This window comes from Pteropus vampyrus, unplaced genomic scaffold (assembly GCF_000151845.1).
Source record: "Pteropus vampyrus isolate Shadow unplaced genomic scaffold, Pvam_2.0 Scaffold86, whole genome shotgun sequence".
NCBI lineage: Eukaryota > Metazoa > Chordata > Mammalia > Chiroptera > Pteropodidae > Pteropus > Pteropus vampyrus.
In genome coordinates this window covers 939,955-956,192 of record NW_011888867.1, presented here as the reverse complement: position 1 = coordinate 956,192, position 16,238 = coordinate 939,955, and the positions used below count along the sequence as shown (strand labels likewise).

At 44.0% G+C, this 16,238-nt stretch overlaps 1 protein-coding gene across 1 annotated transcript in view; it reads right to left on the bottom strand.

Moving 5' to 3' along the window:
• The window catches only part of SPATA21 (spermatogenesis associated 21), a 28,188-nt gene that overhangs the window by 1,042 nt on the left and 10,908 nt on the right, over nt 1-16,238 (bottom strand). The window contains exons 7-11 of the mRNA XM_011363607.2: nt 15,863-15,951; nt 13,343-13,480; nt 11,349-11,420; nt 11,107-11,224; nt 553-728 (exon numbers count right to left, since the gene is read on the bottom strand). Coding sequence (XP_011361909.1) covers nt 553-728; nt 11,107-11,224; nt 11,349-11,420; nt 13,343-13,480; nt 15,863-15,951 — 593 coding nt within the window. The remainder of the gene's footprint in view (nt 1-552; nt 729-11,106; nt 11,225-11,348; nt 11,421-13,342; nt 13,481-15,862; nt 15,952-16,238) is intronic.

The following is a 16,238-nucleotide window of genomic DNA, read 5'->3' as shown; positions in this document are numbered from 1 at the left end:
TCCTAGCCCATCACTTGGTACACAGTACGCATCTAAAGAGTGGTACCTACCATTATGGAGAGGCCACCTTGCCAGTGGTAAGAGCACAGGTTTTGGAGTCAGATCTCGGTATAAACTGTCCTTTCTGATGTGTTGGCTGTGGGCCTTGGGCAAGTTGCTTAAACTTACCCAGTTTCAGTTTTCTCATCCGTAAAATGGGGTAAATACGTGATTATGAGGATTAAATTCTAGCACATCTGCAAAGGACCTAGCACAATGAGTGACCCCAGTGGATGCTCAAATAAGCGGGAGTGCTAATCACCCTCCCTTCTCAGTCCAGGCTTTTGGGACCTATCTGTGCTTAGGGCGAAGGCACTGGGAAGAATTCATGCAGAAGGCCTTTGTCTCAGTGGTCTGGAGATGGGGCAGTGATCATCAGCGTATTGACTGATGGACATGGTTAAGCCCAAAGTGGGAATCCATGTTTCTTAGTTCTTGGGCCTGGCTGTGTCGGAACCCAGGGAAAGAGGCCACGTGGGCAGACCAGAGACCCCACCATGCCAGGGCCCTCACCATAGTTTTGCTGCTTCAAACGGCTCAGAATCCTGAGGACCCTTCGTTCTGGGATTTCCAAAGCGTCTGCTTGCTGTGGGTTGTGGAGAAGCTTCTTCCGGGACCGCAGCTGGCCTGTGGTCAGTTCCATCTCTCGGGTCTTACAGGTGCCTTCCTTCAGCTTCTTTTGGTAATAGCTGGGGAGGTAGTGCCCACCCAGCTCAGCGTGGCCGGGTGTAACTCACCCTCCTGCCTCACTCTTCCTGAATGCCTGTTCTGTCTGGCCAGTTCTGGAGCAGGAACACAAGCCCAGGATTTGGGATACCTGGGTTTTAGTCCCAACTCTGCCATTAACTTCCTGTGACCATGGGCAAGTCATTGCTCTGCTTTGGGCCTCAATCACCCCTATGTAAAATGGGGGGAAATGGTTATCTCTTCTTTTTCACTGCAAGTCACTTGACTTCTCTGAGCTTCAGGTTTCCCCTGGGTAAAATCGATCAAACAGTCTGTGTGTTAAAGGGTTAAATAACAAGGCTAGTCAAGCACTCGGCAAAGTGTGTGGCCCATGGAAAGAGCTTGGTAAATGTTACCTATAATTTTCATCACTGATACACTGATATATTTACTTAGACGTGCAAGTGTTTCGTAAGTCTGCTGTGCAATTAACTCCTGTTCATCTTCCAGATTTTGGCTTAAGGGCTGTCTCCTCGAGAAAGTCCTCTCTCCTCCCGCGGAGGAGCTAGGCTCCCACTGTGGGCCCCCTGACAACCTGTACTTACTCCATTGTAAGCCACGGCTCACTTTATTTTAACTCATCACAACTTGCCTTTTATCCACTAGACTACAGCACCATCCATTCATTCGACAAATATTTATGGAGTTTTTACTGTGTGCTGGCTCCTCCTCTGTGCTTGGGGAAAAGCGGTGATGGACATATATTCATATAGGGTCCCATATCATAGTCGATCGGCCTCACCGCTCACTGTAGCCACTGCCGCAGCAACCACTTCCACATGGGCTTCCACCATCTTTGCACAGGGATAACCTGACATGGTCTCACCTCAGGCCAGAGCCTCTTGCTTCTTGCCCCAGAGCTTCTCTGACTCGTGTGCAACCCAGAAGTGCAGGGGAATTAAACACCTGGAGGGGGCCACCCTTGAGCAAAGGAGCCAGCAGCTGAAATTTGCAGGCTTCTTACTTTCTTCCCCTGACAGAGTTCTGAGCCACCGTTCAGTCTCCTCAGAAGATCCTGGGGGTGGTTGACTCAATAACACATCCTTGTATTGGCTCCTCCTCCTTTGCCGTTCACATCTCTTCCCCATTTCCATTCCCTGGAATCCCTTTCTGAATCAACTACCTAGGCACATATCCAGTGGGAGAGTCAGACCATGGACAAATAAAATATGATACCATGTCAGTAGTAATGAGTGCTCTGAGGGAAAATGAAAGCTGGGTACGGGGTAGTGATGAGGGGCTATTATGCTCACGGTAATAAGCAAAAGTCTGGGAGGTGGTGGCTTTTGAGCAGAATGAAGGGAGGAAGCAAGCCAAATGGATATCTGGAGGAAGCGTCTTCAGACAGAGGGAATGGCATGAGAAAAGGCCTGGAGGTTGCAAGGAGCTTCATGAACTTGAGGAACAGCAAGGAGCCGGTGGGGCTTGAGCCTGGTGTGTGAAGTAGAAGGGGAGATGTGGGCAGCGAGATGGGAGGGCCGGACCACCTGGGGCTTGGTAGGCAGTGGCGAGGGGTGGGCATGCACTCAGAATGTTGAGAAGTCTTTAGGGCTTAAGCCGATGGTTCTGCCAGGGCCTATGCCTGTTCTTGGGGCCTGAAATGTTGTATTTTGTTGGGCTTCACACACAGAAAATGGAAAATGAACACCAGAGCCCTCACATGGAGATTGAATCTAGACTCGACACACTGAATAAAAAGATGGACTGGAAGATAACTTCATCCACAGGGCCAGTAGGATAGAAGCAGTATGTTCAATTTTCCCAGTCACAAAGAAAATTGTTTGCTTGTCACCTCTCCCCTTCCTGTGGGCTTGAATTCAGGTTTGTTGCTGGTAAGCTGACTTAGGACTGACCCAGGGAACAATGAATTGGAAAGAAAACTGGGTGCTTGGGGGGACTTCGTCTTTCTGCTTGCTTCCTCTAGACTGTCAGTATAAGAGAAAAATAAACTATCTTGTTTGAACTATAATTATATTGGGGTATATTCCTTAACTAATACACCTAGAAATCTATACCCAGCTGACTTATTCAGTAAATTCAAGGATAGAATAAACATCAAAATCTCAAAAATTTTACCTCCCATGCATCCTTTCTCAAGAAGCTACCGGAGAGCACGTTTCTCCAAAACAAAGGCCTAAACTAAAGAAGAAAAGGAAGATGTACATCCGGAAAATGAGATCTAACACAGGAGAGAGGCAAATGTAAATGAAGATGGAGACAGACCCCATAATGGCAGTGCACTTGCCATATGGGACAACCAGTTTAGGTCAGATCACTGTAGCTTAAAAGACAGATATTTTGAAGGCTGGGATTTCAGTACCTCATGTTGAATTCCTGCCTTTCTAACCCCCCCAAAAAAACCTACCGGGAAACATGCTCTTCCCCACCCCCACCCCGCTTTTTTAAAAAGCAAACCAAACAAACCAAGGAAGAGTTAGACATGTGATTCAGCAGAATCCTAATCAGAGGAAAGGAAGAAACAATGGAATGACAACAGAGTCCCAAGATGTTAGCTCAGCAGCAAGCCTAAAAAGAAAGCAATCCAAAAACAAGAAGAATGGAATTATTGAGAACATGCCTCCAAGAAAAAGAAACTCTAGGGAGGAGCAAAAATGAGAACAAAGAAAGAAAAAATTAAGGCAATCACCCACTTTAGGAAATAAAAGAAAAATTAAAAAAAAATAAACAAGAAAGGAAATGATTCATCCGCTATGAATCATTGCATAGCCATAATAATAAAAACCCCAAATACTTATTTAGTCAAAAATAATAATATATTGCAATGGAGAAGGGGGAGCTCAGGGGACAGTTGTCTCAGACAGCTAAATTCTTACCATCTTGGGAAACTGATAGGTACAAGTCTCAAAATCGCTAACCAAAATATCGTAGTACATGCATATTATTAAGAAGAAAGGAGCAAGTCAAAAGTGTTTGCCTTTGGAAGGTAGACTTGACAGAATGGGGTGTGTAGTAAGCAGTGGGGTAAGGAACTGCTAGTGTCTATTATAAACCTTTATGGATTATTTGGCTTTTTAAACAATGTGCACCTATTACTTTGATTTAAATTTTTAAAAATTAAAGGATAAAGAAAGTTATATCGGTTGACTAGTAAGCAAAAGAAAATTGATAGAGCCTTATTAATATTGTAAAAACTAGACCTTAAGACAAAAAGCATTATTAGAGACACAAATGATTACTATGATAAAATGTTCAATTCATCAGGGAATACAAAGTTCCAAATATGAAATATAAAGCAAATTCTGATATAACTACAAGGAGAGATAAATTTCACCACCACAGAAGTTATTATAAATAACTACTCAACTCTGCCATTGTAGCATCGAAGAATCCTTAGACAACATGTAAATGAAGGGGTGTGACTGTGTTCTGATACAAGTTTATCTATAAAAACGGCAGGCTCTATGTAGCCTGCAGCCCATAGTTTGCCAACCTTTGCCTACTTTAGACCTTCCCTAAAACTAAAATCCACATAAGAAAAAGAATTTGGAAGTTGAGTCTGAACAAGTTAGAGGGCTCAGGAAACTAAAACACAAAGCCTACAAATTCAAGATGATCAGGCAGTAGTTGAACTGCCTACAAGAACAAAAATTAACAGTCATCCAGTGAGATAACAGAATCCAATCTCTAAACCGTATCATCCAAAATGTCCAGGACACGATAAAAAATCATCAGACGTGTAAATAAACAAGAAAATGTGACCCGTAGTAAGGGGAAAAAAATCATAAAAGGCAACTCTGAGGTGGCCCAGATATTGGATTTAGTAGACAACAGCTTTAAAGGAGCTATTAAAAATGTGTTCAGATAATTGAAGGAAAATGTGATCTCGGTGAATGAACAGAAAAACTATAAACATGAAACAAATAGAAATTCGAGAACAAAAAGTGTAATAACTGAAATGAAAAAGTCACTGAATGGGCTTAACATCAGATTGGAGACGGCAGAAAAAGGAATTAGTAAACTTGACAGATCAATAGAAATCATCCAATCTGAAGAAGTGGGGAAAAAAATTGAAGACAAACAGAATCCTGTTTGATTCTGTTGATGGAGCAACCAGTGCTAAACTTGTCCTAATGTCATTAATGATTAAACACATGTACAAAATATATGAAACTGCTGTCGGATATTGGACAAGGCAGCACAGGACCGTAGAAAGACACTAATGAGGTGAGCCTTATGATCTCCCTAGAATTTTTGGGGCGGTACTCTCTGGTCTGCAGTCAAGAAGTGGTCTCCCAGGCAGAATACAGTAGACTCACTGAGGTAAGGAGACGGACGTTGGTGGTTAGGAAGATGGAAGCCACCGGGATTAATTAGTGTATCAGAAAACCAGAGAGGTGGGAGCTATGCAGAGAAAGAGCTGCATAACACTGCCTGGGGTACTCTAATGAGTGAACCACCCTTTCTGACCCCTCCTACTAAGACATAACCACCCTCATCGGAGCCAATTCCTGCCTTACTCTTTCCTGTCTCCATGTAATCTTCCTTATGTCCTCTCCTTAATTTCAAATGCAAAAAAGAAGTTGCAAAACTATTATTCGGTGGAGCATTTGAGATCTTGCTCCCCAGCACCGATCATCAGTTTGACTCAAATAAACTCGTGTAAAATTTTTCTACAGATTTGGACATTTTTTATGTTGACAAATACAAGTAAATAAGACCGCTAAGAATAATAAGGGCTAAAAAAAAAACTATGCAAGGAAAATTAGATGTATTTGTGGTAAGAAAAGGTATGAAAAATATGCTTTTGTTAAAGGAAAAAGTGATTTTGTCTTAATTTAAGGGTATTTAAAGTTTCTTTTAAAATAAAAGGAAAATAAAGGACAAAAACCTAAATGGGTATAGAAAGAGAGAGAGGAGAGAGAGAGGGAGGGAGGGAGAGAGCTATCTTGGGTGGTCAAGTTGGCTGAAATTAAGTAGATTTATTATAACGGTTTAACAATGTTGTATATCTCAAATATCTCAATGTTGTATATCTCAATGTTGTATATCTCTTTTGTAATTCGCAATTATGGTTTTATTCTGATTCTTCTCTGAAAGCTTTTAGAATTAACTAAAGGCAAAAATACTTAATCTCCGAGGAAATTTATGACAGCCTCTGACATGTACTCTAGATTACAGATTACTGATAACTTTAAAGCCATGCCACTGAAGTAAGAATTTCCAGAACTCTGATGGAAAAAAATATGGATTCATAAAATTGCTAACCTTAGGTCAGGCAGAACAAAAATCAGTTACGTGAGACTGAACAGATGAGGATGATCATAAGTTTATGACTTTTTGTGTGGAACATTGCTGGTTCCTTAATGTTTCATTTTCCAGATTTAAATAATCTTTTTTTCTCTTTTCTTGTATGCTGTCTATAACATAACAATTTGGTAAAAATATATACTTTTATAAACAAAATTAAAATGTCTTTTTCTCTCTACCTGATTGCTCCAAAATTTAAAAACTCTTAAGAAATATTTTTATGTTCATAAATGTTTTCATGGCAATATAGTTTCTTACATAAATTCAATAAGAATCTATCCTCTTTGTTATAGGATATAAAAACATTGATTATACTACCAAAGCTTTGACACTAATCATATTTGAAAATGGTGAACATAGATCAGATATGAAACACAAGACAAATTTAAAGAGCTAAAGTTGACATTAAGGAGCCACTGCTTCGACAACCCTCTTAAAATATTGGCCTGATACCTGACTTTCAGAGTGCCAGGTCTTACAGGTGAGTAAAGGTCATTTTCTGGTAGGCCTATACGCCTCAATATATCTCGAGGGCCTTACAAAAAGAGAAATTCACCCAAATCTATAGGTACCGTAGTTTTAAGTCTGATGGCAAGTTCTTGATTTGGCTGCTTAACCTTGAGAGGCTTTTAAAAGTTCAGTCCAAGATTCCTTATTAAAAATCCCAGCAGAACAGACTTAAGAAGAATCTATATGATCAATCACTACTTTTTGCTACAGTTATGTAAATAGTCAAGCCAACTTTAATGAGACTAGACTTATATTTACAAACAAATTAGTCTGATTATCTTTGGTAAAAATGGGGATGATTGTAGAGAAAAAAAATTGTTTCAATAAAAACAATAACACACCTTTGTGGGTTGTCGGGCCATGCCATGTTCACTGACTCTGAGCTTTTTGTCCTCTTTACAAACTGTTTTCTGCCATCCTGTGCATTTCATCAGGAATTAACGGTTCCATTTTTTCTCCCATCCTCCCGACTTGGCTTCACTAAAAACTAAGACCACCCTTTTCTCAAAGCCCTGCAAGCTAAAGCTGAATGGCTTAATAGAAACTTAAAATAATAATAATAAAAAAAATCCACACAACGGATCATATATAAACAATCTTTGTGCCTACAGCTGTATGGAATACCCAATCACACAGAGACATCACTGAAGACATTCAAGCTGCAAGCCAGAAAATTGTCGGATTGCCCCTGCCTGTCTTCACTTTACCATTAAAGATGCTTTGAGCCCAACGTATAAAAGTCTTCTTGACCGACTAACTGCCCTTTGCACTCAAAAACTGAGTTTGCAATTTGTTCTAACCATTAACCTCTATTTCTCTTTTCATTGTCCCTCATTAAATGCTTGATTGCTCGCACCACATAGAGACCTGACTGGGGTGATGCCCCACTCCCCACTCCCCATTCTGCCACCGCCCCCCAAAATGAGCCACAACTGTCTAACTGAACTGACCTATTCTCAGGACAAAGAGACGGAGCCAGTGAAATATGGGACAATGTGTTCAGATTTGTTCTTTTCTGCTTGTTCCAATCTATGTTTTTCTCCCCCTTTTACAGAGCTCTTACTTCACAACTTCTAACTTGAATTTCTCTCCACCCCTACCAACTAAGCTTTTAATATATGAAACTTCTAGGAAGTTTCAGATGGAACGAAGGCATTGGGGACATGCCATCCCCAAATAGGCCACTTTGCCATATTGATTATTTTGAGTTAAAGGCACTTAAAAAAGAATGGATGCAAGAAGGGCACTCTGACCTTTTTTCTTTCTAAAAGCAGGAGATAAAATTCCGCTGTGAAAGATGCCCTATCTGTACCAGAAGGAAGAAACATTCTTATCGCGAGACAGACGGGAAGTCTTGGCTGAGAATACTCTGTACAAACAGACCTTGTTAAAAGAACTCCTTCCTTTAGTCTGCCCATACATTTTAGTTACATTCCCAGGATTGCTATTCTTTGTTCAACTGAGTATGTAAGCATTTAGGCCTAGTCAGTTCTTTGGGTCTTCATTTTTTTATTTTTTTATTTTTTATTTTTTGTGAGGATGCCCATGTGCACATAAATAAAATATATATGTTTTTCTCTTGTTAATCCATCCCACGCCAGTCCCAATGAGAAACTCTAAGACGGTAAGGAAAGTTTGACCTCCCTACACATCCAATGAAAGGACAAAACTATGGTTATTCAGCCTTGGGTATCTGGCAGATATTTTTCCCAAAATGGATGAAGTGAGCCCATCACTTCAAGGAAAACAACTGATACAGTATTTGTTGCCTATGATAAAATGAAAGTTTTCAAGTAAAAGAATTTTGGAAAACTTAAATCCATTATCGCGAGGATCCACATGTTCATACGCAGCACAGTTTATAGCAGTGAAAACAAACTGTAGCCACCCACAACACTTCTCGTACTTAAAGACGTTTCAGATATCAGTGGTGATATTAACAATTACATATATAATGTATATATAGAATTATAATGAGACATGTCAACATTGGGAAGAGACACAATATTTTCCAAATGACCAATGCATGTTACAAAAACATTTGTGGGCAAAGATCCATCTAAACTACAAGACAGAGCAATAGATTTTTATTTAAAAGAGAACCAAAACTTCATTGATGTGGTTTCAGAGTCCACATTACAAAACAACCTTTAAGACACTACTACTTGTCAAATTTGGTATCAAATCAAAGAGATATTTCCACACCATATGTGGCAATGAAATGAGAAGACTATAAAAATACTCCCTTTTCCAATTACGTGTACACGTGAATTCAGATTTCTTCATGCACCTCCACCAAAAGGACAGATTGAATGCAGAAGCAGATGTGGCAGACATGAAGAGATTGGCAACATTGTATAAAGCAAGGTCATTCTTCTCCCTAACATTTTTTGTTTTGTTTTGGAAAATATATTTTTCATTTAAAATGTTTTTTTATGTTAACTTGTAATGTGGTTATTATTGTGAAATAAATTAATAGGTATTTAATAAATTTCTAAGTTTTAGGGTCAAATATAGAAAATACTGACAGAGGTTCCGTGGTGTCCTCAATAATTTTTGAGTGTAATGGAGTCATGAGACCAAAAAGTTTGAAGACGGATGCTCTGGAAAAACTCTTGCCCACGTGTCCTAGGAGACATAGACAAGAATATTCACACCGTTTCTACCACAGCTAGAAACTGAACGTAGCCCTAATGCCCATCTGCAGAACAAATAAATATATTGTGATATAATCATACTACATAATAGTAGGTAGCAGGCAAAACGATACACGATCTACAGGTAGGCACAACATGGATGAATCGCAAAAACATAACTTGGATGAGAAAAAGCAAGATAACAAAACTTACAATATGAGCCCACTCATATAAAGCTCAAAAATACGGAAAGCTAAACAAAATATTCAGGAATACAAACAAATGTGAGTTAAAAAAAATAAGCAACACCACTACATATCCACCGGAATGACCAAAATTGATAAGACTGACTAGCGAATTTTCACCAGATGTGGAGCAAGTGGAACTGTTTTATATCGTCAGTGGGAGCGTAGATGGTACAAACCACTTGTAAAAAAGTCTGGCGGCTTCTTGTAAGTGAACGTTCATTTACCCTATGACCCAACAATTCCACTTCTGGGTATTTATCCAAGAAAACAAAAATATACGTCCACAAAAAGGCTTACACGAAGATGTTAATAGCAGCTCTATTCATTATAACCCCAAACTGGGAACAGCTCAGAAGTTCATCAGCATGAGAAAGGATGAACAAACTGTGGTACATTCATATAATGAAGTACTACTCAGCAACAAAAAGAGCGGACTGTCGATGCCTGTAGCAACGTGGAGGAATCTCAAACCATTATGCTGAGTGAGAGAAGCTAGACAGAAAAGACTACATACTGTATGTTGCCATTTATATGAGGTCGTAAAACACGCAAAAACCATCTGTGATAGAAAAAAATTAGCAGAGGGCTTGCCTCTGCAGGGGTAGGTTCATGGACCAATGGGGAAGGGTCGTGAGGGCCTTTTCTGCAGTAATGGTATAGTTTTAAATGTCTTGAGAGGGGTTCAGGTTGCCAGGGTGTGGGCATTTGTTGAGATTCATGCAGTGATGACTTGTGCATTTCACTGAATATAAATTATACCTCAAGAAAGAACAAAAAGATCTAAGTAAATATTGATCTTTAGTTAACGATATGTAATACTGAAGCATTTAGAGGGAAATGACTAGAATTTACTTTGAAATTAATAAAAAACAGTATGGATTGATGAATAAGTAGAGGGATGGATAGATACGAGAAAAAAACAACTAATGTTCTTTAGAGTTATATATACTTAGAGTGATTTATAGATGCTGGGAGTAGAGTAGATTTTCTGTCTGGGGTTGCTAAGTTGATGTTTCCGGAGCAGCCTGTAACCTCCGACCCTCCACCCTCACCCCATGCAGAAAAGGCTAGGTCCGCGGTAAAAAATGACCTGTTACTGAATGGCAAGGACAAGCCTCTGTGTGATACACAGACCAACTGGGCCATTCCGCTCTCGCCCTTTGCTTCTCTGACCCTCAAGTGTTCATGTCGTTTTTGTATTTAGCCATCTCTTCCTTGGATGAACCACTAAACCAGGCCAACTCTTGTGCTCTCTGGCTTAGGCAGGCTCCATCACATTCTTTTTCTTGGATTGCTACGTGGGTACTGCAAGAAAAACTTTCTCTCGCTGCTGAGATTGCTAAATTAGGAGGGTGTGAGTATGGGGCTGCCAGTGGCCATCCTTCCCACTGTGAGAAGAGCCTGGCTGAGCTTGAAGCCAAGGAACAGAAATGAGCAGGAGAGAGAAAGCCTTAGTGGTATCACCTGGTCTCCTGGATCCAGCCATTCCTGAGGCCCTGACCAGTTATGTAAGCCAGTACATTCTCTTTTTGCTCAAGTCAGTTTTATTAGGGTTTCTTTCACTTGCCACTAAGAGTCTTAACTATTGAAAGTCCTTGGCTGCCAAAACGCAAGGCTCTATCTTTGTGTCTGCGACCCACACATCCCCCCTCCCACCCGCAACGACTGGCCGCACTCACTTGGTGATCTCCTCTAAGGCTGCCTCGGGTAAGGCCAGCATCTCCACCAGCAGGGACAGGATCTCAAAGAGCAGAGTGTGGGGGTTCGGGGGAGCCATGTCTGTCAGGGTGTTCTGTTCTGGGGACATGGGATGGTGGCTGCCATTACCATTTGGTAGCCCTGGACGCCCCCTGCCCCAGCCACCTGGCCCCTCCCCCAGTCACCCGGCCCCTCCCCCAGCCCTGGGTTTGTTCCTGCTCACCTACGGAGCAGAAGAAGCGCCTGGTGTCCGTCATCACGGCCAAGAAGTCTTTGAAGCCCACATAGCCATCTCCTGCGGAGGCCAGAATAATACAAGGTGGGCCACGGGGCCTCCCAAAACCGGTTCGGGCAGTGCAACCCAGGCATGGTTATTAGTGTTTACTCATTGGGTTTGATTATAAAATTATCACATATTCAATGCAGAAAGCATAGTGCACACAGGAAAGTAGAAGGTGAAAATTAAAATCTCCTGGGCTAGAAGGTGAAAATTAAAATCTCCTGGGCTAGAAGCTCCCAGAACTTGAAGCCTAGAAGCAGCAGACTGGGTTCATATCCCAGGTCCAATACTTACTATCCGTGTGATCATGGCAAAGTCTTTTAACCGCACTAAGCCTTAGTTTTCCCATGTATAGGGTGAGGATAACCATTATGCCTATCTCATGAGAGATAAAGTGAAACAAAGCGCTTAGAACAGGGCCATGCATGTGATGTGTGCTCATTAAATGTCAGCAACTGTTATTATTACTGTGTGCTTGTTGCTGCAGAACACCTTTGTACACATTAGATTCACGGTTTGGCCTTCAAGGCCCTGCTAGACCTGCCTGTTACCTGTCTCCAGCCTCACCTGGTGCCAAGTTCCCCCAACTAACCTGCTCTTCCACCAGGGACCGTGATCTTCCCTGTTAAAGGCCTTTGCACATGCTACTTCCTCTTCTAGAATTCTCTCCGACACCCTCCACACCTCCTTCACTAACAACTCTTTCCCCTTCACACTGCTTCCTCGGAGAAGTCAGATCAGCCCAGGTCAGAACCCCAACAAACACTCTCATAAAACCTCTGTACTTGAACCACACACTTGGAAGATCTGGAATTTATCGCTTCTCAGCCTTTTGGCTGAGATCAAGTGTGGAATTGAATGGAGGTTCTAGAAGGCAGAAACTGGGTCTGTTTTGTTCTGCTCTGGATCTTCAGGGCTTAAGACAGGCAGGTCTTAGCAAATGTTCTCTGAACTACTTGACAAATGAATGAATGGTCTCTAATCCTTAAAACCACCCTCTGAGGGTGCTTAAAACTCTTAACCCCATGTCACAGATGAGGCTTGAGGTGCAGAGAAAAGAAGGCTGTTGCCTAGGGTCACAGTGGGGAAGAGCCGGGGTCAGTTCCTGGCTCGTGGGTGAGGATTTGCACGTGAGCAGTGATGAAGGCAGCAGAATGTGATTCCACTTGCCCTGCACCCTCTTCCCTTTGTCTAGGTTATTTCCACCACCAGGAGCATCCCTCCTCTTCTCTCTCTGCCTAACTCCTGCCTAATCTTTCACAGTTTGGCTCAGGCATCACCTCCTCCAGGAAGCCTTCTTTCCTGATCCCTTCCTCCAAGCCACCTTAAGCACCATTTCCTTTGGTGACTCTTACTTCTGTCACTGTCTGTGTGAACACCTCAAGTGCAGGTCATGTGGGTCTTAAACGTTTCTTTATTCTCAGTGGTCAGCAGAGGAATGGGCACACAGTAGGCATTTAATAGTTAGTGGGTGAATAATGGCTCCTGGATGCAAATGCTTTGCCTGGATCATCTCATTTAATCTTTTCAGCAGCCTAGTGAGATAGGCACTGCCATCAGCCCCACAGGCCTGGTGAACTTCAGTGGCTTGTCCAAGGTCATACAGCTGGTAAAATGAGTGACCATGTCATAGGGGATGTATGATGAAGCACACAAGAGGAACTAAGAGGAAAAGATCTCAGAGATCACCTATATCTTGGGGTCAGGAGGTAGATTTTGGTCACCTCTGAGTCTCCAGAATCGAGCACTGAGTAGGTGCTCAGAGAGCATTAACTTTTAGGCCCAAGACCAGTGGGGTCCAGAGCAAAATGAAAACCCAGAAAAAATTATTAAGAACTTCTAGACTGCAACAGCAGAGCATTAAACCAAGGGCAGGCCTCATGCTGCCTATGAAGCTGGCCCTGCGCGGGACTCCGAATGAAGCCTCGGCTTCTCACCATCAACGTCGGCGCTGATCAGGGCGTCCTCCACCTGGGCCGGCGTCAGGGAGATGCCCACAAGGAGCAGAATGTTCTCCAGGCTGCGTGCGTCCACCTTGCCGTGGCCATTGAAGATCTCAAAGTAACTGCGGAAGGCTGGTGCAGGCAGTAAGGTATGTGAGGGGGCGACATTGCTTGTTTCCACCATTCACCCGAACCCCCAACCACCTTCCTCCTGCCCAGTGTCCTCGATCACCACCGCCCGGGAGAGGCGCAAAGCCACTAAAAGAGTGAAAGTGGAGGGGTGTGGCCCTATCTACGCACTTCACTCTCCATGCAAGGTCAGGCGGAGGGCTCAGCTGGGCGGCAAATGCTAATTAGTAACCTTCACTTCTCGCCAGGGGCACGCCCACTTTAGGGCACGCCCACTTTAGGGCTCGCCCACTGTAGGGCACCCCCGCTGTGTGCCAAGCACAGTGCTGAGCTCTTTATAGCCACGCTCTCATTTAATTCTTACAACAGCCTTGTTGAAGAATTAAGAGTAAAGTAGAATGCTTGTTCCGTTTGTAAAGATGGGGAAACTGAGGCTCAGAGGTTAGATGACCAGACAAGACAGGTCTTTCTGACTCCAGGTACGAAACTTTGGTGATCTGCGGTCACTTATCGGCATGGAAATAGCTTCTAGGATAGCTTCAGTTGTCTGGACCAGAGCAGAGGACCATGAAGGATGCTGAGAAAGTCCCAGAGCAGAGCCAGTCAGTCATAACATGTATGGCGTCTGGTTTCTCAGCCCATAGCAAAATGTGGGTTAGAATCTATAGACCCACTGAGAAGACCGGCTCTGCCACTGATAACAAGTTGGGCTGCTGTTATGGGCTGAATTGTGTCCCCTAGCCCCAATTCATATGGTGAAGCCCTCACCCCCAGCACCTTAGAATGTGACTGTATTTAAAGAGAAGGCCTTTAAGAGGTGATTAAGTCAAAATGAGGCCACTGGGGAGGCCCCTAACCCAATCTGACTGGTGTCCTTACAAGAAAAGGCAATTCGGACACACACAGAGACACCAGAGATACGCAAGCACAAAGGAAAGACCACGTGAGAGACAGGGAGAAGGCAGCCATCTGCAAGCCAAGGACAGAGGCCTCAGGAGAAAGCAAACGTGCCACCACCTTGATCTTGGACTTCTAGCCTCCAGAACTATGAGAACATAAATTTTAAGCCACCCATCTTGTGGTACTTTGCTAGGGCAGCCTGAGCAAACTAATACGATTGCCATGGGCAAGTCATTGTACTTCTCTGGGCCTCGATTTTCTTACTTGTAAAATGGACATATCAACAATGCACCCTCCAAGAGCGGTTGCATTAATTTAGGGCCTGGCATACAGTAGACTATGTCTGTAAGCCTCTGACACACAGAACTGAAATGTGGGGAAGGGGGAAGGCTAGGATTTGGGTTGTGGGAAGTGGTGATGTGCTGTGAGCAGGCACCGTGGAAAAGGAAAAAAACAAACAAACAGAACAACCCTCAAAAACAGATCTGATCCTCCAAAATGCATGGTGGTTTGAACCATCAGAGCAGGGTGGCCAGCTCTTTCCTCACCGGACAGGGCTGAGGGTCATGGTGGGAACCCTGGGTCTCTAAGCCAAAATGGCATGTTGTCCATGAACTCTGCTCAAGGAGGTGGGGCTAAAGTGGCTAGAGAGTTTTAATGCTGAAAGGAATGAACCTCAAAGATGGAGTAATAGGGAGCTAGAGAGTATATTCAGAGAAAGCAAAAGATGGGGCCACTGTGGCCCAGAGGGTCCCAGAGTTTGGGGAGGAGTGAAAGGTGGAGGAGGATGCACACCCACTTTTTTAGGGCCACGGTGTGGTGTGGCCGGGCTGGCAGTGTGCACCGTTGGCTGAGGAGACAACCTCTGGAGCTCACTGGGAGGAAGCAGCGATCGCTCCTCCTCCCAGTGCAGGTACATGGAGTCCCAGGGCCCAACTCCAAGGACGATGGAAAGCAAAGGGCACGGCGCCTCATGCCAGGGTGGGAATGCAGGACTTCTACATTTTTGAGTGGGGGTGGGATGCGGTGGGAAATGGGGACCCACCCAGGGCAGGCTGTCCTGTTAAAGGGTGAAAGGTGACCCAGGACAGGCAGGGGGACCCTGGCGCTCTGCCTTCCAGCCAGGCTGCTTCTAAAGAGGACCAATAAAGTGGACTCGGGTGGGGAGAGGCAGAAACACCTTCCAATTTTGAAGTGCTTTGCAAACTTGCTTCGATTACTCAGAGAGGCAACCCTGGAACTGGGAAGAGAGCTGGACCCAAGGGAGAGGACCCAGCATGAGTTCTGGCTCCCAACCTAGCGGTGTGTGAGCTTGGGTCAGCCTCCTACTCTGCACTGTCCCCTAACTGGATAATCCCACCGGGTGCACTACACAGGGCTGCGGTGGGATCTGTAAACCAACCCCTGTCCCGGGTCTATGAACCCCAAAAGATTGAGGGTTCTGCCTGCCCCTGTGAGGGGCCTCCCTGGCCAGGCCTGCCTCACCTTCCTCTTGCTTCAGAGTGAGATGCTCCTCCATCCGCTCCTCCCAGTTCTGAGATAATTTTAGGAGGCTGTGTTCTTCCAGCTCCTGCCTGCAGAGGACAGAACCCGGGCCCAGGGTGCACGTCCAGCCGCCTCCCCTGCCCAAGGCTGCCACCAAAAGCTAGAGGAGGGCGAGGGGAAGCTGGGGCAGAGGATGTCATGGGAAGGACCCTGGCGGAGGCTCTGAGAGGTCAGGAGAGATGGAGTAACCCGGAGATGAAGGGAGGAGCGAGGCAGAGATGAAGGGAGACAGAGAAGAGATAGCGTGTGGCAGGTTAGAAAGAGAAGAAGGGTCGGGAATGGAAAGGGAGCTTGGATTTGGGAATAGAGAGCCGGG